This window comes from Procambarus clarkii, chromosome 6 (assembly GCF_040958095.1).
Source record: "Procambarus clarkii isolate CNS0578487 chromosome 6, FALCON_Pclarkii_2.0, whole genome shotgun sequence".
In the NCBI taxonomy this organism is placed as follows: Eukaryota; Metazoa; Arthropoda; class Malacostraca; order Decapoda; family Cambaridae; genus Procambarus; species Procambarus clarkii.
This window is the reverse complement of record NC_091155.1, coordinates 5601680-5626915: the sequence shown is the minus strand read 5'-3', so window position 1 is coordinate 5626915 and position 25236 is coordinate 5601680. Positions and strand designations below refer to the sequence as shown.

General features: G+C 53.7%; 1 protein-coding gene across 1 annotated transcript; it reads right to left on the bottom strand.

Annotated features, from left to right (window-relative positions):
- Nucleotides 1-259: 259 nt before the first annotated feature.
- Nucleotides 260-6654, bottom strand: LOC123753502 (proline-rich protein 36-like). The gene is made up of 2 exons (XM_069309234.1): nt 5706-6654; nt 260-4275 (listed from the first exon to the last, which is right to left on the bottom strand). Exons 1-2 carry the CDS (start codon nt 6652-6654, stop codon nt 260-262), a joined length of 4965 nt encoding a protein of 1654 aa, XP_069165335.1.
- Between the last annotated feature and the right edge of the window lie 18582 nt (nt 6655-25236).

Below are 25236 nucleotides of genomic sequence, written 5' to 3'. Positions count from 1 at the left end.
CAAAGCTCAACCCCCGCAAAAACACAACTAGTAAACACACAACTAGTAAACACTTACCCACCAGCACTTACCCACCAGCACTTACCCACCAGCACTTACCCACCAGCACTTACCCACCAGCACACCCACCAGCACTGACCCACCAGCACTTACCCACCAGCACTTACCCACCAGCACTTACCCACCAGCACTTACCCACCAGCACTTACCCACCAGTGACTAGAGGCAAGTGAGGTTCTAACTCATTATGCCCGTCCTTCTAGTCTTGCTGTACCTGTTGTGCGTCAATGTTGGCTCTAATATTGTGGTGGCTTCCACACCTTCCCGGGGCACCGGACTTGTTGACCAGCCGTACGGGGTACTGTATATCTTGTGGTGGACGCTGTGTGGATGGTGGTCCATCTTGTGGTGGACGCTGTGTGGATGGAGGTCCATCTTGTGGTGGACGCTGTGTGGATGGTGGTCCATCTTGTGGTGGACGCCGTGTGGATGGTGGTCCATCTTGTGGTGGACGCTGTGTGGATGGAGGTCCATCTTGTGGTGGACGCCGTGTGGATGGTGGTCCATCTTGTGGTGGACGCTGTGTGGATGGTCGTCCATCTTGTGGTGGACGCTGTGTGGATGGTGGTCCATCTTGTGGTGGACGCTGTGTGGATGGTGGTCCATCTTGTGGTGGACGCTGTGTGGATGGTGGTCCATCTTGTGGTGGACGCTGTGTGGATGGTGGTCCATCTTGTGGTGGACGCTGTGTGGATGGTGGTCCATCTTGTGGTGGACGCTGTGTGGATGGTGGTCCATCTTGTGGTGGAGGCTGTGTGGATGGTGGTCCATCTTGTGGTGGACGCTGTGTGGATGGAGGTCCATCTTGTGGTGGACGCCGTGTGGATGGTGGTCCATCTTGTGGTGGACGCTGTGTGGATGGTGGTCCATCTTGTGGTGGACGCTGTGTGGATGGTGGTCCATCTTGTGGTGGACGCTGTGTGGATGGTGGTCCATCTTGTGGTGGACGCTGTGTGGATGGTGGTCCATCTTGTGGTGGACGCTGTGTGGATGGTGGTCCATCTTGTGGTGGACGCTGTGTGGATGGTGGTCCATCTTGTGGTGGACGCTGTGTGGATGGTGGTCCATCTTGTGGGGGACGCTGTGTGGATGGTGGTCCATCTTGTGGTGGACGCTGTGTGGATGGTGGTCCATCTTGTGGTGGACGCTGTGTGGATGGTGGTCCATCTTGTGGTGGACGCTGTGTGGATGGTGGTCCATCTTGTGGTGGACGCTGTGTGGATGGAGGTCCATCTTGTGGTGGACGCTGTGTGGATGGTGGTCCATCTTGTGGTGGACGCTGTGTGGATGGAGGTCCATCTTGTGGTGGACGCTGTGTGGATGGTGGTCCATCTTGTGGTGGACGCTGTGTGGATGGTGGTCCATCTTGTGGTGGACGCTGTGTGGATGGAGGTCCATCTTGTGGTGGACGCTGTGTGGATGGTGGTCCATCTTGTGGTGGACGCTGTGTGGATGGTGGTCCATCTTGTGGTGGACGCTGTGTGGATGGTGGTCCATCTTGTGGTGGACGCTGTGTGGATGGAGGTCCATCTTGTGGTGGACGCTGTGTGGATGGAGGTCCATCTTGTGGTGGACGCTGTGTGGATGGAGGTCCATCTTGTGGTGGACGCTGTGTGGATGGTGGTCCATCTTGTGGTGGACGCTGTGTGGATGGAGGTCCATCTTGTGGTGGACGCTGTGTGGATGGTGGTCCATCTTGTGGTGGACGCTGTGTGGATGGAGGTCCATCTTGTGGTGGACGCTGTGTGGATGGTGGTCCATCTTGTGGTGGACGCTGTGTGGATGGTGGTCCATCTTGTGGTGGACGCTGTGTGGATGGAGGTCCATCTTGTGGTGGACGCTGTGTGGATGGAGGTCCATCTTGTGGTGGACGCTGTGTGGATGGAGGTCCATCTTGTGGTGGACGCTGTGTGGATGGTGGTCCATCTTGTGGTGGACGCTGTGTGGATGGAGGTCCATCTTGTGGTGGACGCTGTGTGGATGGAGGTCCATCTTGTGGTGGACGCTGTGTGGATGGTGGTCCATCTTGTGGTGGACGCTGTGTGGATGGAGGTCCATCTTGTGGTGGACGCCGTGTGGATGGTGGTCCATCTTGTGGTGGACGCTGTGTGGATGGAGGTCCATCTTGTGGTGGACGCTGTGTGGATGGTGGTCCATCTTGTGGTGGACGCTGTGTGGATGGAGGTCCATCTTGTGGTGGACGCTGTGTGGATGGAGGTCCATCTTGTGGTGGACGCCGTGTGGATGGTGGTCCATCTTGTGGTGGACGCTGTGTGGATGGTGGTCCATCTTGTGGTGGACGCTGTGTGGATGGAGGTCCATCTTGTGGTGGACGCCGTGTGGATGGTGGTCCATCTTGTGGTGGACGCTGTGTGGATGGTGGTCCATCTTGTGGTGGACGCTGTGTGGATGGAGGTCCATCTTGTGGTGGACGCCGTGTGGATGGTGGTCCATCTTGTGGTGGACGCTGTGTGGATGGAGGTCCATCTTGTGGTGGACGCTGTGTGGATGGAGGTCCATCTTGTGGTGGACGCTGTGTGGATGGAGGTCCATCTTGTGGTGGACGCTGTGTGGATGGAGGTCCATCTTGTGGTGGACGCTGTGTGGATGGAGGTCCGTCTTGTGGTGGACGCCGTGTGGATGGTGGTCCATCTTGTGGTGGACGCTGTGTGGATGGTGGTCCATCTTGTGGTGGACGCTGTGTGGATGGAGGTCCATCTTGTGGCGGACGCCGTGTGGATGGTGGTCCATCTTGTGGTGGACGCTGTGTGGATGGAGGTCCATCTTTTGGTGGACGCCGTGTGGATGGTGGTCCATCTTGTGGTGGACGCTGTGTGGATGGTGGTCCATCTTGTGGTGGACGCTGTGTGGATGGTGGTCCATCTTGTGGTGGACGCTGTGTGGATGGTGGTCCATCTTGTGGTGGACGCCGTGTGGATGGTGGTCCATCTTGTGGTGGACGCTGTGTGGATGGTGGTCCATCTTGTGGTGGACGCCGTGTGGATGGTGGTCCATCTTGTGGTGGACGCTGTGTGGATGGAGGTCCATCTTGTGGTGGACGCCGTGTGGATGGTGGTCCATCTTGTGGTGGACGCTGTGTGGATGGTGGTCCATCTTGTGGTGGACGCCGTGTGGATGGTGGTCCATCTTGTGGTGGACGCTGTGTGGATGGTGGTCCATCTTGTGGTGGACGCCGTGTGGATGGAGGTCCATCTTGTGGTGGACGCTGTGTGGATGGTGGTCCATCTTGTGGTGGACGCTGTGTGGATGGAGGTCCATCTTGTGGTGGACGCTGTGTGGATGGTGGTCCATCTTGTGGTGGACGCCGTGTGGATGGAGGTCCATCTTGTGGTGGACGCTGTGTGGATGGAGGTCCATCTTGTGGTGGACGCCGTGTGGATGGAGGTCCATCTTGTGGTGGACGCTGTGTTGATGGAGGTCCATCTTGTGGTGGACGCTGTGTGGATGGAGGTCCATCTTGTGGTGGACGCTGTGTGGATGGTGGTCCATCTTGTGGTGGACGCCGTGTGGATGGAGGTCCATCTTGTGGTGGACGCTGTGTGGATGGAGGTCCATCTTGTGGTGGACGCTGTGTGGATGGAGGTCCATCTTGTGGTGGACGCTGTGTGGATGGAGGTCCATCTTGTGGTGGACGCTGTATGGATGGAGGTCCATCTTGTGGTGGACGCTGTGTGGATGGAGGTCCATCTTGTGGTGGACGCTGTGTGGATGGTGGTCCATCTTGTGGTGGACGCTGTGTGGATGGAGGTCCATCTTGTGGTGGACGCTGTGTGGATGGAGGTCCATCTTGTGGTGGACGCTGTGTGGATGGAGGTCCATCTTGTGGTGGACGCTGTGTGGATGGAGGTCCATCTTGTGGTGGACGCTGTGTGGATGGTGGTCCATCTTGTGGTGGACGCTGTGTGGATGGTGGTCCATCTTGTGGTGGACGCTGTGTGGATGGTGGTCCATCTTGTGGTGGACGCTGTGTGGATGGTGGTCCATCTTGTGGTGGACGCTGTGTGGATGGTGGTCCATCTTGTGGTGGACGCTGTGTGGATGGAGGTCCATCTTGTGGTGGACGCTGTGTGGATGGAGGTCCATCTTGTGGTGGACGCTGTGTGGATGGAGGTCCATCTTGTGGTGGACGCTGTGTGGATGGAGGTCCATCTTGTGGTGGACGCTGTGTAGATGAAGGCATATATTTGGAGAGCTCTGTAAATATGTGCAGGAATCATTACTCTTGCACAGATCCATGTAAACAACCCAGGCGCCAATGATCGCGCTCAGGCGCTCAGATAAATATTATTTGAGTGTTGTGGAGATGATATACACTAACAATCATTTAACTGATAAAACGACGGTTCCCAATATAATGGGAGAAGAATAGCTGGCTGGCGGCTGTTTTGTAATACAATTATTATCTGGTGTATGACCTATCGTAGTTTGGCAACTACGAATTGGTGTAACCACATATACACTCCAGTACTTGAATGTTGGGAGTCCTTCTCCAGACCTGCAAGTGTATCCAGGACCGCACTAGAGCCACACACTGCTCCAGAGTATCAAGGCTCGGACTCTCCCAGCTGACTGGTGATGTGGCTCGGACTCTCCCAGCTGACTGGTGATGTGGCTCGGACTCTCCCAGCTGACTGGTGATGTGGCTCGGACTCTCCCTGCTGGCTGGTAATGTGGCTCGGACCCTTCCAGCTGACTGGTGATGTGGCTCAGACCCCCCCAGCTGACTGGTGATGTGGCTCAGACTCTCCCAGCTGACTGGTGATGTGGCTCAGACTCTCCCAGCTGACTGGTGATGTGGCTCGGACTCTCCCTGCTGGCTGGTGATGTGGCTCGGACTCTCCCAGCTGACTGGTGATGTGGCTCAGACTCTCCCAGCTGACTGGTGATGTGGCTCAGACTCTCCCAGCTGACTGGTGATGTGGCTCGGACTCTCCCAGCTGACTGGTGATGTGGCTCGGACTCTCCCTGCTGGCTGGTGATGTGGCTCGGACTCTTCCAGCCGACTGGTGATGTGGCTCAGACCCTCCCAGCTGACTGGTAATGTGGCTCAGACTCTCCCAGCTGACTGGTGATGTGGCTCAGACTCTCCCAGCTGACTGGTGATGTGGCTTGGACTCTCCCAGCTGACTGGTGATGTGGCTCGGACTCTCCCTGCTGGCTGGTGATGTGGCTCGGACTCTTCCAGCTGACTGGTGATGTGGCTCAGACCCTCCCAGCTGACAGGTGATGTGGCTCAGACTCTCCCAGCTGACTGGTGATGTGGCTCAGACTCTCCCAGCTGACTGGTGATGTGGCTCGGACTCTCCCTGCTGGCTGGTGATGTGGCTCGGACTCTCCCAGCTGACTGGTGATGTGGCTCGGACTCTTCCAGCTGACTGGTGATGTGGCTCAGACTCTCCCAGCTGACTGGTGATGTGGCTCGGACTCTTCCAGCTGACTGGTGATGTGGCTCGGACTCTCCCAGCTGACTGGTGATGTGGCTCGGACTCTCCCAGCTGACTGGTGATGTGGCTCGGACTCTTCCAGCTGACTGGTGATGTGGCTCAGACTCTCCCAGCTGACTGGTGATATGGCTCAGACTCTCCCAGCTGACTGGTGATGTGGCTCAGACTCTCCCAGCTGACTGGTGATGTGGCTCGGACTCTCCCTGCTGGCTGGTGATGTGGCTCGGACTCTCCCAGCTGACTGGTGATGTGGCTCGGACTCTTCCAGCTGACTGGTGATGTGGCTCAGACTCTCCCAGCTGACTGGTGATGTGGCTCGGACTCTTCCAGCTGACTGGTGATGTGGCTCGGACTCTCCCAGCTGACTGGTGATGTGGCTCGGACTCTCCCAGCTGACTGGTGATGTGGCTCGGACTCTTCCAGCTGACTGGTGATGTGGCTCAGACTCTCCCAGCTGACTGGTGATGTGGCTCGGACTCTCCCAGCTGACTGGTGATGTGGCTCGGACTCTCCCAGCTGACTGGTGATGTGGCTCGGACTCTCCCAGCTGACTGGTGATGTGGCTCGGACTCTCCCAGCTGACTGGTGATGTGGCTCGGACTCTCCCAGCTGACTGGTGATGTGGCTCGGACTCTTCCAGCTGACTGGTGATGTGGCTCGGACTCTTCCAGCTGACTGGTGATGTGGCTCGGACTCTTCCAGCTGACTGGTGATGTGGCTCGGACTCTTCCAGCTGACTGGTGATGTTGCTCGGACTCTCCCAGCTGACTGGTGATGTGGCTCGGACTCTCCCAGCTGACTGGTGATGTGGCTCGGACTCTTCCAGCTGACTGGTGATGTGGCTCGGACTCTTCCAGCTGACTGGTGATGTGGCTCGGACTCTTCCAGCTGACTGGTGATGTGGCTCGGACTCTCCCAGCTGACTGGTGATGTGGCTCGGACTCTCCCAGCTGACTGGTGATGTGGCTCGGACTCTTCCAGCTGACTGGTGATGTGGCTCGGACTCTTCCAGCTGACTGGTGATGTGGCTCGGACTCTCCCAGCTGACTGGTGATGTGGCTCGGACTCTTCCAGCTGACTGGCGATAATTCGTGGTCATTGATGCCACTCCGTCGTCCCTGACTCCCATATTCCACAATCTATACACATTTATATAATACAGTATTGTGCACAATAGCTTGGTGTCTTTTAATTCTAAATTCTTTATTGACTTTATTTTAATATCTTTGTATGAGTACAAAGAAGAGTATTTGTTCCTAATTGTTTTTTATTTAGTTCATGTTTATAATTACGCTCCCTTATAACTTGACATTAAACGACAAAACTTAAAAAATTATTTGTTTTTATTTTTTAACTTAAATCATAGATTTCCAACATAACCAAATTGTGCTGCAGTCAGGCAAAATTATATGTTTTAGAGGTTGCTTGTATTGTCCTCAATTCACATTGCAATTTCCCAAGCCCTAGACGTCAACAAAGGCTAAGAAATACGGGGCGTGGCTCAAATTAGCGCATGTAACTATCTGGCGGATACGTTGCTCTCGAAGATAACAAAATGTCTTTTGGTCGGTGTCTGTTATGTCTACATAAACATATTCATATACTTTATACAATATACAATTGTTTTCTGAGCTCGGTAAACTTGACATAACTCCAGGTGACTTATAGCGTGGTCCACATGTCGCTCTCAAGTTCCCTGCTCCACCGTATGGGTCATCTTAGTTATGAAAACTCAGCATTTTACTCACAAAGACTCCTGACACAGGTCGCTAAATTCCAATCTCCGCCTTGCCTCTCGAGCACAGCTGTCACCTTAAAGTCGGAGGAAATTCTACACTATTATCATGCCAATCTCATTTTGATTGTAGATACCGCGCCCCGTTGATGAAATAGTATTCCAAAACCAAAAATAATCTCTAATCACTATCAGACTCCAAGAACACACCCACTCAAGGTTGAAATATAATATGTTCTATTGTAAACTTGTGATTCTCCTCTGGGTTGTCGACAAGTCTTTCTTAAATATACACATCGATGCTATCCACTGCGACAGTTCAAGGAGCACTGTAGTCGGTATGTGGCGAATATTTAATAGATCTATATTGTTTTTAGTATATTTTAATATTGCCTTTCAATTCTTATGTCATTTCTTTAACTGTTCACTATCACTACAATTCACGGTATTTTGTTCGGGATTTTATCACACCAAATCACAAATTCATTAGTCATCAATTTTAAACAATCACAGTATTACAGTCACGAACATACACAGTATCACAGTCACGAACATTCACAGTAACCCTCGTAGCAGTATTAATAATTAATAGTTGTCACATAAAATTAATTCATCAAGAACACTTTAATAATACCACCAGTGAACTGTAAAGTTTCGTTGAATGGTTCACTGTAACACGATAACTCAGTGTCAGTAATGTATGTCCCAACGACCTAATTGTCAACCAAATTGTCGCCACCGACCTGTCTGTGTTAGACTTAATTTAGGTCACTCCACGACCTCACAGTATTGGCTCACGTCACTCCACGACCTCACAGTATTGGCTTACGTCACTCCACGACCTCACAGTATTAGCTCACGTCACTCCACGACCTCACAGTATTGGATCACGTCACTCTACGACCTCACAGTATTAGCTCACGTCACTCCACGACCTCACAGTATTGGATCACGTCACTCTACGACCTCACAGTATTGGCTCACGTCACTCTACGACCTCACAGTATTAGCTCACGTCACTCCCCGACCTCACAGTATTAGCTCACGTCACTCTACGACCTCACAGTATTGGCTCACGTCACTCCACGACCTCACAGTATTGGCTCACGTCACTCTACGACCTCACAGTATTGGCTCACGTCACTCCACGACCTCACAGTACTAGCTCACGTCACTCCACGACCTCACAGTACTAGCTCACGTCATTCCACGACCTCAAATTATTGGCTCATGTCACTCCACGAGCCTCACTGTACATGAACATGTTACACCACCCGTCTTACAATACGTGATCACGTCACTTCACGAGCTGTACAGACAGTGAACACGTCACTCCACCAGCCTCTCAGACAGTGAACACGTCACTCCACGAGCTTCACAGGCAGTGATCACGTCACTCCACCAGCCTCACAGACAGTTTTTTTTTTTTTCACTGTTCACAGACAGTGAACACGTCACTCCACGAGCCTCAGACAGTGATCACGTCACTCTACGAGCCTCACCGTACGTGAACACGTCATTCCACTAGCCTCACAGTACATGATCTTTTAACTCCATTAGCCCCACAGTACGTGATCACTTTACTCCACGAGCCTCACAGTACGTTAACACGTCACTCCACGAGCCTCACAGTACATGAACACGTCACTCCATGAACCTCACAGTACGTTAACACGTCACTCCACGAGCCTCACAGTACATGAACACGTCACTCCATGAACCTCACAGTACGTTAACACGTCAATCCACGAGCCTCACAGTACATGAACACGTCACTCCATGAACCTCACAGTACGTTAACACGTCACTCCACGAGCCTCACAGTACATGAACACGTCACTCCATGAACCTCACAGTACGTGTTCTTTTAACTCCATTAGCCCCACAGTACGTGATCACTTTACTCCACGAGCCTCACAGTACATGAACACGTTACTCCATGAGCCTCACAGTACGTGATCACTTCACTCCATTAGCCTCACAGTACGTGATCTACTGTGGGTGTCAACTTCGTACAGGTGGTTTATATCTCTACTCTTTTAAAGTTATAGAGGTGTTTTATCTATACTATGCATACGTTTTATTTAAAGTTATGCTGATCTTTAAAGATATACAGGTGTTTTATTAAAGTTATGTTGATCTTTAAAGATATACAGGTGTTTTATTAAAGTTATGCTGATCTTTAAAGATATACAGGTGTTTTATTAAAGTTATGCTGGTCTTTAAAGATATACAGGTGTTTTATTAAAGTTATGTTGATCTTTAAAGATATACAGGTGTTTTATTAAAGTTATGCTGATCTTTAAAGTTATACAGGTGTTTTATTAAAGTTATGCTGATCTTTAAAGTTATACAGGTGTTTTATTAAAGTTATGCTGATCTTTTATTAAGAGCGTATTAGTTCTGAAAACATTTAAGTCTTTTCTAAAAGTTTCAAGATTTGGGGGAATTAAATTATTAACAGATATTTGAACTATGTTGTGTTTTATAGTGCAACTGTTGCACAGATGTTGTGTTCTATAGTGCAACTGTTGCACAGATGTTGTGTTCTATAGTGCAACTATTGCACAGATGTTGTGTTCTATAGTGCAACTGTTGCACAGATGTTGTGTTCTATAGTGCAACTATTGCGCAGATGTTGTGTTCTATAGTGCAACTGTTGCACAGATATTGTGTTCTATAGTGCAACTATTGCGCAGATGTTGTGTTCTATAGTGCAACTGTTGCACAGATGTTGTGTTCTATAGTGCAACTGTTGCACAGATATTGTGTTCTATAGTGCAACTATTGCGCAGATGTTGTGTTCTATAGTGCAACTGTTGCACAGATGTTGTGTTCTATAGTGCAACTGTTGCACAGATGTTGTGTTCTATAGTGCAACTGTTGCACAGATGTTGTGTTCTATAGTGCAACTATTGCACAGATGTTGTGTTCTATAGTGCAACTGTTGCACAGATGTTGTGTTCTATAGTGCAACTGTTGCACAGATGTTGTGTTCTATAGTGCAACTGTTGCACAGATGTTGTGTTCTATAGTGCAACTGTTGCACAGATGTTGTGTTCTATAGTGCAACTGTTGCACAGATGTTGTGTTTTAATAGCACTAATTTTCTCTCTCGTAACTCTGAGAAGGGATTACCAGGGATTATATTTTGGAGGAGGATTAAATATGTATATAGATTAAAGTGTTGTGATATACGATGTTATACAGCTGTTCTTTGGTGATTAATGTTATGTTGGTCATTCATTTTGAGTACTGTGATAAAGGCGGTTTATAGCGAGAGGTGAAATACATATGTATATATGCAAGCGGGTGTTTTATGTGACTATATGTATACATATTTTAAGATGTATATATATGTGCATACTCGTAAGGTGTAAAAGTATCTGGATACTCTCATTCAGATATTTTAAGGTGAGTGCAGGTGTCATACACTAGCTTTGCGACATTGCAGGAGTTATGCAAGTTTTATACGACAGTTGATTGTTCTTAACAGGTGTTTGCATGATAGTGTTGTGTGAAGATTATATTTTATAACATGTCGCTATTTCTGAAAAGCACAGGTGTTTAGTTAACATATGTTTGTAGTTTATAGAAGTTTCAGATAGATATTTAGCAATACGTAGAGAAGCGATATAGGTGATTAAAGGATTGTAATCACTGCAGAAAGACTGATAAGTCAGTCAGTGAGGGGCCGGCATCCACACTCACTCCTTGGTGACAGTGAGGTCCGGCTTAGTGACCTGGGACGGTGGGTTGGCGGTAGGCAAGGTGGGTTTGAGAACAGGGATTGTATGCAGGTGGGTTAGAGAATGTGCGTTGGTGGCAGAGGATGGTAGTGGGGTTGGTGGTCAGGTTCTGGATTGCAGGTGGGTCTATGTTCCTAGAGGGTGGTGGGCGGGTAGCCAGGTAGCTTGGTGGGTGGCAGTAGAGGATGGTGGGTGCGATGGTAGTGAAGAATGATGGGCTGGTTGGTGGGTTGGCAGTGGAGGATGGTGGGTGGGATGGTAGTGAAGTATGGTGGGTAGGATGGTAGTGAAGAATGGTGGGCTGGTTGGTGGGTTGGCAGTGGAAGATGGTGGGTGGGATGGTATTGAAGTATGGTGGGGTAGGATGGTAGTGAAGAATGGTGGGCTGGTTGGTGGGTTGGCAGTGGAAGATGGTGGGTGGGATGGTAGTGAAGTATGGTGGGTGGGATGGTAGTGAAGAATTGTAGTGGCTGGTTGGTGGGATAGTAGTAGTGGAGGATGGTGGGCTGGTTGGTGGGATGGTAGTGGAGAATGATGGGCTGGTTGGTGAGATAGTAGTGGAGGATGGTGGCTGGTAGTTGGTGGATACTTCGTAAAAGTGTAGCTGGCAGGATTGTAGAGGCTGTAGGCAGGTTAGTGGGGTAGACGTCCTTGACAAATCTCAAGTGAAGCTGAAGCCATCACCAAACTAATCCAATATTGCTGGCAAGCTGAACCCGGGCCCTCACAAACTCACTAAACTGGAAGATGTTCCTACCTTGGTTGCTAAACTGGAAGATGTTCCTACCTTGGTTGCTAAACTGGAAGATGTCCCTACCTTGGTTGCTAAACTGGAAGATGTCCCTACCTTGGTTGCTAAACTGGAAGATGTCCCTACCTTGGTTGCTAAACTGGAAGATGTCCCTACCTTGGTTGCTAAACCAAGGTCACTTTAAACTACCAGTCCAGGCATTAGAATTAAAAGAAAAGTGATCTCTATTCTTTAACTTAATGAAATATACCATAAAATTAAAGGCTGCCTTCTATTGTCAATAAATGACAGAAATATAACTATATATTTGGAGGCGCCGAGGTGGAGGCAGGTGGCGCGGGTAGAATGTAAACAAAGGCTTCCTGAGAGGTTTTAGCGACTCACGGCACTACAAACATCTCAAATATCGATCACCCAACAGTGATTCTGCCACAGCGACCACGTCATCAATAACGGGAAGTGATAATTATCTGACTAAACCCCATTTTTATATTTTTTTTGACCAATTTACTCTTAGATAGGTTAGCCGGTTATATAGCATAACAACACCAAAACAATCGTGAGCTTGGTTTTACTAATTACACAATCCTTTTTATTATGTCACATTTTATTGACTATAATACTTTCATACAATAGTTACGGTGTAAATATTCGGCAGGTAACCTTTGACGAACTGAAGAAATCACAGCGAGCTGCTAACACCTACATGAACCTGTACAGACTCATACTTGCTCTAACAGCCGCCATTAATACAGGTCCAGGACGGATTACATGTGGCAAGCCAAAGTCTGATGTTGTAGGACCAGCTCTCACACTAACAACATAACAGCTGAGGCCAATATAACATTTAATTTACCCATTTTAGCAGTAATACTAACATTAAATTGTGTAGCTTATTTATAACCATTATTTGTGTTATAGGCTATGTATATAACCCCCCGAAATTTTATACAGGTAAACACCCCTAGCAGGAAAACTTTTAAATAGAGTCCATTTTGAATTAATACTAATAAATTAAAGTTCAAGAAATCAATAATTCAAAATAAGTAAATTAAAAACAAATAAAATCCTGCTGGGAAAATGCCCCACACACTACACTGACAGTGAAGGACGCAGGTTGTCAGTGTTATTCAGACAATACACTTCGTCGCTGTTTCATTACTGAAATAGTTGGAGTGAATCTGAACTTTTTACTCGACTCTGTGTTGAGTGTATTGTTTCTGGCCTTGTGTGTTGACCCCTGTATCGTGGAGTGTGGTGACCTTGTGTATTGTTCCCTGTGTCCAGGTGTGTGGCGGCCTTGTGTATTGACCCCTGTGTCCAGGTGTGTGGCGGCCTTGTGTATTGACCCCTGTATCCTGGAGTGTGGTGACCTTGTGTATTGTTCCCTGTGTCCAGGTGTGTGGCGGCCTTGTGTATTGACCCCTGTGTCCAGGTGTAAGGCGGCCTTGTGTATTGACCCCTGTATCCTGGAGTGTGGTGACCTTGTGTATTGTTCCCTGTGTCCAGGTGTGTGTCGGCCTTGTGTATTGACCCCTGTGTCCAGGTGTGTGGCGGCCTTGTGTATTGACCCCTGTGTCCAGGTGTGTGGCGGCCTTGTGTATTGACCCCTGTGTCCAGGTGTGTGGCGGCCTTGTGTATTGACCCCTGTGTCCAGGTGTGTGGCGGCCTTGTGTATTGACCCCTGTGTCCAGGTGTGTGGCGGCCTTGTGTATTGACCCCAGTGTCCAGGTGTGTGGTGGTCTTGTGTATTGACCCCTGTGTCCAGGTGTGTGGCGACCTTGTGTAATGACCCCTGTGTCCAGGTGTGTGGCAGCCTTGTGTATTGACTCCTGTGTCCAGGTGTGTGGTGGCCTTGTGTTTTATCCCCTGTGTCCAATAGTGTGGCGGCCTTGTGTATTGACCCCTGTGTCCAGGTGTGTGGCGCCCTTGTGTATTGACCCCCTGTGTCCAGGTGTGTGGCGGCCTTGTGTATTGACCCCCCTTTGTCCAGGTGTATGGTGGCCTTGTGTATTGATCACTGTGTCCAGGTGTGTGGTGGCCTTGTGTATTGATCCCTGTGTCCAGGTGTGTGGTTGCCTTGTGTATTGACTCCTGTGTCAAGGTGTGTGGTGGCCCTGTGTATTGACACGACACCCTGTGTCCAGGTGTGTGGAGGCCATGTGTATTGACTTCTGTGTCCAGGTGTGTGGTGGCCTTGTGTATTGACCCCCTGTGTCCAGGTGTGTGACGGCCTTGTGTATTGACCCCGTGTCCAGGTTTGTGGCGGCCTTAAGTATTGACCCCCGTCTCCAGGTGTGTGGGGGTCTTGTGTATTGACCTTATGTCCAGGTATGTGGCAGCTTTGTGAATTCATCCTGTGTCCAGGAATATTGCGGCCTTGTATATTGACCCTTGTGTCCAGGTGTGTGGCAGCCTTGTGTATTGACCCCATGTCCAGGTGTGTGACGGCCTTGTGTAATGACCCCTGTGTCCAGGTGTGTGGCAGCCATGTGTATTGACCCCTGTGTCCAGGTGTGTGGCAACCTTGTGTATTGAACCCCTGTGTCCAGGTGTGTGGCAGCCATGTGTATTGACCCCTGTGTCCAGGTGTGTGGCAGCCTTGTGTATTGACCCCATGTCCAGGTGTGTGACGGCCTTGTGTATTGACCCCTGTTTCCAGGTGTGTGGCAGCCTTGTGTATTGACCCCCTGTGTCCAGGTGTGTGGCGGCCTTGTGTATTGACCCCGTGTCCAGGTTTGTGGCGGCCTTAAGTATTGACCCCCGTCTCCAGGTGTGTGGCGGCTTTGTGAATTGACCCCTGTGTCCAGGTGTGTGGCAGCCTTGTGAATTGACCCCTGTGTCCAGGTGTGTGGCAGCCTTGTGAATTGACCCCTGTGTCCAGGTGTGTGGCGGCCTTGTCTATTGACCATGTGTCCAGGTGTGTGGTGGCCTTGTGTATTGACTCCCGTGTCCAGGTGTGTGGTGGCCTTGTGTATTGACCCCATGTCCAGGTGTGAGGCGGCCTTGTGTAGTGACCCCTGTGTCCAGGTGTGTGGTGGCTTTGTGTATTGACCCCATGTCCAGGTATGTGACGGCCTTGAGTATTGACCCCTGTGTCCAGGTGTGTGGCGGCCTTGTGTATTGACCCCATGTCCAGGTGTGTGGTGGCTTTGAGTATTGACCCTATGTCCAGGTGTGTGGTGGCCTTGTGTATTGACCCCCTGTGTCCAGGTGTGTGGCGGCCTTGTGTATTGACCGTATGTCCAGGTGTGTGGCGACCTTGTGTATTGACCCCGTGTCCAGGTTTGTGGCGGCCTTAAGTATTGACCCCCGTCTCCATGTGTGTGGCGGCTTTGTGAATTGACCCCTGTGTCCAGGTGTGTGGCGGCCTTGTCTATTGACCATGTGTCCATGTGTGTGGTGGCCTTGTGTATTGACCCCCGTGTCCAGATGTGTGGTGGCCTTGTGTATTGACCCCATGTCCAGGTGTGAGGCGGCCTTGTGTATTGACCCCTGTGTCCAGGTGTGTGGTGGCCTTGTGTATTGACCCCCTGTGTCCAGGTGTGTGCGGGCATTGGGAACTGACCCCTGTGTCCAGGTGTGTGGCGGCCTTGTGTATTGACCCCATGTCCAGGTGTGTGGTGGCTTTGAGAATTGACCCTATGTCCAGGTGTGTGGTGGCCTTGTGTATTGACCCCTGTGTCCAGGTGTGTGGCGGCCTTGTGTATTGACCCCTGTGTCCAGGTGTGTGGCGGCCTTGTGTATTGACCCCATGTCCAGGTGTGTGGTGGCTTTGAGTATTGACCCCATGTCCAGGTGTGTGGCGGCCTTGTGTATTGACCCCATGTCCAGGTGTGTGGTGGCTTTGAGTATTGACCCTATGTCCAGGTGTGTGGTGGCCTTGTGTATTGACCCCCTGTGTCCAGGTGTGTGATGGCCTTGTGTATTGACCCCCGTCTTTAGGTGTGTGGCGGCCTTGTGAATTGACCCCTGTGTCCAGGTGTGTGGCGGCCTTGTGTATTGACCTATGTGTCCAGGTGTGTGGTGGCCTTGTGTATTGACCCCCGTGTTCAGGTGTGTGGTGGCTTTGTGTATTGACCCCCGTGTTCAGGTGTGTGGTGGCCTTGTGTATTGACCCCATGTCCAGGTGTGAGGCGGCCTTGTGTAGTGACCCCTGTGTCCAGGTGTGTGACGACCTTGTGTATTGACCCCATGTCCAGGTGTGTGGCGGTCTTGTGTATTGATCCCTGTGTCCAGGTGTGTGGCGGCCTTGTGTATTGACCCCTGTGTCCAGGTGTGTGGTGGCCTTGTGTATTGACCCCCTGTGTCCAGGTGTGTGGTGGCCTTATGTATTGACCCCCTGTGTCCAGGTGTGTGGGGGCATTGGGAAGTGACCCCTGTGTCCATGTGTGTGGCGGCCTTGTGTATTGACCCCATGTCCAGGTGTGTGGTGGCTTTGAGTATTGACCCCATGTCCAGGTGTGTGGCGGCCTTGTGTATTGACCCTATGTCCAGGTGTGTGGCGGCCTCGAGTATTGACTCCATGTCCAGGTGTGTGGTAGCCTTGTGTATTGACCCCATGTCCAGGTGTGTGGCAGCCTTGTGTAGTGACCCCTGTGTTCAGGTGTGTGGCGGCCTTGTGTATTGACCTCGTGTCCTGGTTTGTGGCGGCCTTGTGTATTGACCCCTGTGTCCAGGTGTGCGGCAGCCTTGTGTATTGACCCCTGTGTCCAGGTGTGTGGGGGCCTTGTGAATTGACCCCTGTGTCCAAGTGTGTGGTGGCCAGGTATATTGACCCCAGTGACCAGGTGTTTGGTGGCTTTGTGTATTAACCCCTGTGTCCAGATGTGTGGCAGCTTTGTGTAATGACCCCTGTGTCCAGGTGTGTGATGGCTTTGTGTATTGACCCCCTGTGTCCAGGTGTGTGATGGCTTTGTGTATTGACCCCCTGTGTCCAGGTGTGTGATGGCTTTGTGTATTGACCCCCTGTGTCCAGGTGTGTGATGGCTTTGTGTATTGACCCTTATCTCCAGATGTGTGGCGCGCCACACACGGAAACGGTTATATATAATATATATATATAACGGCCGCCACACACGGTTATAAGTTTTGGAAACCTATTTAGTTCCACACAAAAAACCGTGTCTGATGCGTGAAAACAAACGTTTCCAATCCTTTCAAACACTTTCCAGATACGTTGTGGCAACCTTAAATTGTTTCCTGGGTGGGGCTCCTCAGTGGGGGTGGGCACGGGGGCTCCTCAGTGGGGGTGAGCACGGGGGCTCTTCAGTGGGGGTGAGCACGGGGGCTCCTCAGTGGGGGTGAGCACGGGGGCTCCTCAGTGGGGGTGGGCACGGGGGCTCCTCAGTGGGGGTGGGCACGGGGGCTCCTCAGTGGGGGTGAGCACGGGGGCTCCTCAGTCGGAGGTGGGCACGGGGGCTCCTCAGTGGGGGTGGGCACGGGGGCTCCGCAGTGGGTAGCACGGGTGCTCCTCAGTGGGGGTGGGCACGGGGGCTCCTCAGTGGGGGTGGGCACGGGGGCTCCTCAGTGGGTAGCACGGGTGCTCCTCAGTGGGGGTGGGCACGGGGGCTCCTAAGTGGGGGACACGGGGGCTCCTCAGTGGGGGCACGGTGGCTCCTAAGTGGAGGGCACGGGGGCTCCTAAGTGGGGGGTACGGGGGCTCCTCAGTGGGGGGCACGGGGGCTCCTCAGTGGGGTGCACGGGGGCTCCTCAGTGGGGGACACGGGGGCTCCTAAGTGGAGGGCACGGGGGCTCCTCAGTGGGGGGCACGGGGGGCTCCTCGGTGGGGGACACGGGGGCTCCTCAGTGGGGGGCACGGGGGCTCCTCAGTGGGGGACACGGGGCTCCTCAGTGGGGGACACGGGGCTCCTCAGTGGGGGGCACGGGGGCTCCTCAGTGGGGGGCACGGGGGCTCCTCAGTGGGGGACACGGGGCTCCTCAGTGGGGGACACGGGGCTCCTCAGTGGGGGGCACGGTGGCTCCTCAGTGGGGGGCACGGGGGCTCCTCAGTGGGGGGCACGGGGCTCCTCAGTGGGGGACACGGGGCTCCTCAGTGGGGGACACGGTGGCTCCTCAGTGGGGGGCACGGGGCTCCTCAGTGGGGGACACGGGGCTCCTCAGAGGGGGACACGGGGCTCCTCAGTGGGGGGCACGGGGGCTCCTCAGTGGGGGACACGGGGCTCCTCAGTGGGGGGCACGGGGGCTCCTCAGTGGGGGACACGGGGGCTCCTCAGTGGGGGGCACGGGGGCTCCTCAGTGGGGGACACTGGGCTCCTCAGTGGGGGGCACGGTGGCTCCTCAGTGGGGGACACGGGGGCTCCTCAGTGGGGGACACGGGGGCTCCTCAGTGGGGGACACGGGGCTCCTCAGTGGGGGGCACGGGGGCTCCTCAGTGGGGGACACGGGGGCTCCTCAGTGGGGGGCACGGGGGCTCCTCAGTGGGGGACACGGGGCTCCTCAGTGGGGGGCACGGTGGCTCCTCAGTGGGGGACACGGGGCTCCTCAATGGGGGGCACGGGGCTCCTCAGTGGGGGACACGGGGGCTCCTCAGTGGGGGACACGGGGGCTCCTCAGTGGGGGGGCACGGGGGCTCCTCAGTGGGGGACACGGGGCTCCTCAGTGGGGGGCTCGGTGGCTCCTCAGTGGGGGGCACGGGGGCTCCTCAGTGGGGGGCACGGGGGCTCCTCAGTGGGGGGCACGGGGGCTCCTCAGTGGGGGGCACGGGGGCTCCTCAGTGGGGGACACGGGGCTCCTCAGTGGGGGACACGGGGCTCCTCAGTGGGGGGCACGGTGGCTCCTCAGTGGGGGGCACGGGGGCTCCTCAGTGGGGGGCACGGGGGCTCCTCAGTGGGGGACACGGGGCTCCTCAGTGGGGGGCACGGGGGCTCCTCAGTGGGGGGCACGGGGGCTCCTCAGTGGGGGACACGGGGCTTCTCAGTGGGGGACACGGGGCTCCTCAGTGGGGGGCACGGGGGCTCCTCAGTGGGGGACACGGGGCTCCTCAATGGGGGGCACGGGGCTCCTCAGTGGGAGACACGGGGGCTCCTCAGTGGGGGACACGGGGCTCCTCAGTGGGGGGCTCGGTGGCTCCTCAGTGGGGGGTACGGGGGCTCCTCAGTGGGGGGCACGGGGGCTCCTCAGTGGGGGGCACGGGGGCTCCTCAGTGGGGGGCACGGGGGCTCCTCAGTAGGGGACACGGGGCTCCTCAGTGGGGGACACGGGGCTCCTCAATGGGGGGCACGGGGGCTCTTCAGTGGGGGGCACGGGGTCTCCTCAGTGGGGGACACGGGGCTCCTCAGTGGGGGACACGGGGGCTCCTCAATGGGGGGCACGGGGGTTCTTCAGTAGAACATGGGGCTCCTCAGTGGGGGGCACGGGAGCTCCTCAGTGATGGGCACGGGGGCTCCTCAGAGGGGGGCACGGGAGCTCCTCAGTGGGGGTCACGGGGGCTATTCAGTGGGGTGGCACGGGAGTTCCTCAGTGGGGTCACGGGGGCTCCTCAGTGGGGGTGGCACGGGGGCTCCTCAGTGGGGGCACGGGGGCTCCTCAGTGGGGGTGGCACGGGGGCTCCTCAGTGGGGGGCACGGGGGCTCCTCAGTGGGGTGGCACGGGGGTTCCTCAGTGGGGTCACGGGGGCTCCTCAGTGGGGGTGGCACGGGGGCTCCTCAGTGGGGTCACGGGGGCTCCTCAGTGGGGGTCACGGGAGCTCCTCAGTGGGGGTATGGGGGCTCCTCAGTGGGGGTGGCACGGGGGCTCCTCAGTGGGGTGGCACGAGGGTTCCTCAGTGGGGGGTGTCACGGGGGCTCCTCAGTGGGGTGGCACGGGGGTTCCTCAGTGGGGTCACGGGGGCTCCTCAGTGGGGGTGGCACGTACGGGGGTTCCTCATTGGGGGGCACGGGGGCTCCTCAGTGGGGTGGCACGGAGGTTCCTCAGTGGGGTGGCACGGGGGTTCCTCAGTGGGGTCACGGGAGCTCCTCAGTGGGGGTGGCACGTACGGGGGCTCCTCATTGGGGGGCACGGGGGCTCCTCAGTGGGGTGGCACGGAGGTTCCTCAGTGGGGTGGCACGGGGGTTCCTCAGTGGGGTCACGGGGGCTCCTCAGTGGGGTGCACGGGGGGTTCCTCAGTGGGGTGGCACGGGGGTTCCTCAGTGGGGTGGCTCGGGGGCTCCTCAGTGGGGTTGCACGGGGGCTCCTCAGTGGGGGGCACGGGGGTTCCTCAGTGGGGGACACGGGGTTCCTCAGTGGGGGCACGGGGGCTCCTCAGTGGGGGGCACGGGGGCTCCTCAGTGGGGGGCACGGGGGCTCCTCAGTGGGGGGCACGGGGGTTCCTCAGTAGGGGGCACGGGGGCTCCTCAGTGGGGGTGGCACGGGGGTTCCTCAGTAAGGTGGCACGGGGGTTCCTCAGTGGGGGTCACGGGGTCTCCTCAGTGGGGGTGCGGGGGCTCCTCAGTGGGGGTGGCACGGGGGTTCCTCAGTGGGGGTCACGGGGGCTCCTCAGTGGGGGTACGGGGGCTCCTCAGTGGGGTGGCACGGGGGTTCCTCAGTGGGGTGGCACGGGGGCTTCTCAGTGGGGGTACGGGGGCTTCTCAGTGGGGGACACGAGGGCTCCTCAATGGGGGGGGGGGGACACGGCTGCTCCTCAGTGGGGGGCACGGGGGCTCTTCAGTGGGGGGCACGGGGGCTCCTCTTTGGGGCACGGGGGCTCCTCTTTGGGGGCACGGGGGCTCCTCAGTGGGGGGCACGGGGGCTCCTCAGGGGGGCACGGGGGCTTCTGAGTGGGGGGCACGGTGGCTCCTCAGGGGGGGACACGGGGGCTCCTCAGTGGGGGGCACTGGGGGTCCTCATTGGGGGTTGGCACGGGGGATCCTCAGTGGGGGGCACGGCGGCTCCTCATTGGGGGGCACGGGTCTAGCTGTGGTCTAGTGGACCCATGCACTCTGGCTGTGGTCTCGTGGCCCCAATGCACTCTGGCTATGGTCTAGTGGCCCCCCATGCACTGTGGCTGTGGGCTAGTGGCCCCCCATGCACTGTGGCTGTGGGCTAGTGGCCCCCCATGCACTGTGGCTGTGGGCTAGTGCCCCCCATGCTCACTGGCTGTGGTCTAGTGCCCCACATGCTCTCTGGCTGTGGTCTAGTGGCCCTCCATGCACTCTTTCTGTGGTCGAGTGGCCCCCATGCACTCTGGCTGTGGTCTAGTGTCCACCATGCTCTCTGGCTATGGTCTAATGGCCACCATACACTCTGGCTGTGGTCTAGTGGCCCCTCATGCACTCTGGGTGTGGTCTGGTGATTCACATGCACTCTGGCTGTGGTCTAGTGGTCTCCATACACTCTGGCTGTGGTCTAGTGGCCCCGATGCACTCTGGCTATGGTCTAGTGGTCCGCGTGCACTCAGGGTGTCGACTAGTGGCCCCATGTACTCTGGTTGTGTACTAGAGGCCCACATGCACTCTGGTTGTGGTCTAGTGGTCCCGATGCACTTTGGCTGTGGTCTAGTAGCTCTCATGCACTATGGCTGTGGTCTAGTGGTCCCCATACACTATGGCTGTGGTCTAGTGGTCCTCGTTCACTCAGGGTGTCGACTAGTGGCCCCATGTTCTCTGGTTGTGTACTAGAGGCCCACATGCACTCTGGGTGTGGTCTAATGGCCACCATGCACTCTGGCTGTGGTCTAGTGGTCCCCATGCATTCTGGCTGTGGTCTAGTGGTCCCCATGCACTCTGGCTGTGGTCTAATGGTCCCCATGCACTCTGGCTGTGTACTAATGGCCCTCGTGCACTCAGGGTGTGGTCTAGTGGTCCCCATGCACTCTGGCTCTGAACTAGTGGCCCTCATGCACTCAGGGTGTGGTCAAGGACTCCCCCCCTCCTCCATGCACTCCATGCATGACCATGGCTGTGGTCTAGGACTTCTGCCCCCATACACTCGTGGCTGTGGTCTGGGACATCTACCCTCATGCACTCTAGCTGTGGTCTGGGACTTCTACCCCCATGCACTCGTGGCTGTTGTCTGGGACTTCTACCCGCATGCACTCGTGGCTGTGGTCTGGGACATCTACCCCCATTCACTCGTGGCTGTGGTCTGGGACATCTACCCCCATGCACTCTAGCTGTGGTCTGGGACATCTACCCCCATGCACTCGTGGCTGTGGTCTGGGACATCTACCCCCATGCACTCGTGGCTGTGGTCTGGGACATCTACCCCCATGCACTCGTGGCTGTGGTCTGGGACTTCTACCCCCATGCACTCGTGGCTGTGGTCTGGGACTTCTACCCCCATGCACTCGTGGCTGTGGTCTGGGACTTCTACCCCCATGCACTCGTGGCTGTGGTCTGGGACTTCTACCCCCATGCACTCGTGGCTGTGGTCTGGGACATCTACCCCCATGCACTCGTGGCTGTGGTCTGGGACTTCTACCCCCATGCACTCGTGGCTGTGGTCTGGGACTTCTACCTCCATGCACTCGTGGCTGTGGTCTGGGACTTCTACCTCCATGCACTCTGGCTGTGGTTCAGATCTTCCACCTCCAGTGCTCCTGTTCAATCGGCTCAGACTGATTTTCTAATTAATACATCACGTTAGTGTAATTTCATTGTGCATTATTATTATTATTATTATTATTATTATTAGTAGTAGTAGTAGTAGTAGTAGTAGTAGTAGTAGTAGTAGTAGTTGTTGTAGTATTAGTAGTAGTAGTAGTTGTAATAGTTGTAGTAGTAGTAGTACTAGTATACTAATTGTTGAATTTGGTCTTCATAATTATCTATTCTCGTCAATACTAACAAAAACTTAACTAAGAAAATAAATAATAAAGAAGAATTAGAATATAAAAAAGTTACATTTTGGGGTGGACTTAGAAGTTATACCAGACTTGGCTATATCCAGGGGACGCCCACGTGTTCTGAGCTCGATGAAGTAATCTACACATAAAAGTTGTGTTTCACTCTCTGTAATAAACCCTACATTAATTAGACATGTATGTATTATTAATTTCATACAGATATTTCCATGGATCTGGTATAATGATACTTGTAGTATAATTTGTTTGACATTCATCGAATCAATATGTATTTATGGATACATACAAATTTATAAATACATATAAATACAAATACTTATTACGAATATAAATGTTCGTAAGAAGGCAAAGAGGACACTGGGATTTATTTATTGAAGTGTTAGTAATAAGACACCTGGTGTTGTTCTTAAGCAATATCCTATCTGGTTAGGACCCATTTAGATTATGTAGTTAGGGTTTGGTCGCCATACTATAGAATGGATATAAATTCACTAGAACGCCTCCAGCGTAGGATGACAAAGTTAATCCCACAAATTACAAACCTGACAAATGCAGAAAGATTGACGAAGCTTAAATTACATTATCTAGAAAGGCAAAGAATTAGGGGGTGACATGATAGAAGTGTACAAGTGGATGAACAATGGGGATATTAATGGGGTAGTAAAAGTATCAATTCAAGACAGAACACGAAACAATGGGTATGAATTATATTAAGTTTAGATTTATGAAAGATCTGGGTATAAATGGTTCGGTAACAGGGTTGTTGATTTGTGGAACCAATTACCGCGTAACATAATAAAAGTAGGTTCCCTTGATTGTTACAAGCGTATGTTAGATATGTATATGAATGAGATTGGGTGGATATAAATAGGAGCTGCCTTATATGGACCAATAGACCTTCTGCAGTTATCTCTTCATTCTTATGTTCTTATCCTAACTCATTTTAATCTAGTGGGTTTTTACATCCTCATAACAGACTCCCCAGTTTTGATGAATGTTTTGTCCAGTTTGTGAAGCTATGCAGAAATAAAAAGGGATCGCAATATATAGGCAGATAGCTACAAATAACAGACTATTGTGGAGTCGTCAGTAGCTCAGCTTTTGTCCAATTACACAGGACAGACAGTGTCAATCATTTCAGAACTAGGATGCTGTGTTTTGATTGTTAGTCTTGGAGTAAACAAAGACAGAGGTTGTGATGATCCACTATGTCAAAGGTTTTGTCTGCCACTCGTCTCTTTGTTGATGTGGGTGGTGCTAGGCTCCACACGTCACTTTGTTGATGTGGGTGGTGCTAGGCTCCACACGTCCCTGTGTTGATGTGGGTGGTGCTAGGCTCCACACGTCACTTTGTTGATGTGGGTGGTGCTAGGCTCCACACGTCCCTGTGTTGATGTGGGTGGTGCTAGGCTCCACACGTCACTTTGTTGATGTGGGTGGTGCTAGGCTCCACACGTCACTTTGTTGATGTGGGTGGTGCTAGGCTCCACACGTCACTTTGTTGATGTGGGTGGTGCTAGGCTCCACACGTCACTTTGTTGATGTGGGTGGTGCTAGGCTCCACACGTCCCTTTGTTGATGTGGGTGGTGCTAGGCTCCACACGTCCCTTTGTTGATGTGGGTGGTGATAGGCTCCTCGCGTCCCTTTGTTGATGTGGGTGGTGCTAGGCTCCACACGTCACTTTGTTGATGTGGGTGGTGCTAGGCTCCACACGTCACTTTGTTGATGTGGGTGGTGCTAGGCTCCACACGTCACTTTGTTGATGTGGGTGGTGCTAGGCTCCACACGTCACTTTGTTGATGTGGGTGGTGCTAGGCTCCACACGTCCCTTTGTTGATGTGGGTGGTGCTAGGCTCCTCGCGTCCCTTTGTTGATGTGGGTGGTGATAGGCTCCTCGCGTCCCTTTGTTGATGTGGGTGGTGATAGGCTCCTCGCGTCCCTTTGTTGATGTGGGTGGTGATAGGCTCCACCCGTCCCTGTGTTGATGTGGGTGGTGCTAGGCTCCACCCGTCCCTTTGTTGATTGGGTAGTGCTAGGCTCCACACGTCACTTTGTTGATGTGGGTGGTGCTAGGCTCCACACGTCACTTTGTTGATGTGGGTGGTGCTAGGCTCCACACGTCACTTTGTTGATGTGGGTGGTGCTAGGCTCCACACGTCACTTTGTTGATGTGGGTGGTGATAGGCTCCACACGTCCCTTTGTTGATGTGGGTGGTGCTAGGCTCCTCGCGTCCCTTTGTTGATGTGGGTGGTGATAGGCTCCACACGTCCCTTTGTTGATGTGGGTGGTGATAGGCTCCTCGCGTCCCTTTGTTGATGTGGGTGGTGATAGGCTCCTCGCGTCCCTTTGTTGATGTGGGTGGTGCTAGGCTCCACCCGTCCCTGTGTTGATGTGGGTGGTGCTAGGCTCCACCCGTCCCTTTGTTGATTGGGTAGTGCTAGGCTCCACACGTCACTTTGTTGATGTGGGTGGTGCTAGGCTCCACACGTCACTTTGTTGATGTGGGTGGTGCTAGGCTCCACACGTCACTTAGTTGATGTGGGTGGTGCTAGGCTCCACCCGTCCCTGTGTTGATGTGGGTAGTGCTAGGCTCCACACGTCCCTGTGTTGATGTGGGTGGTGCTAGGCTCCACCCGTCCCTGTGTTGATGTGGGTGGTGCTAGGCTCCTCGCG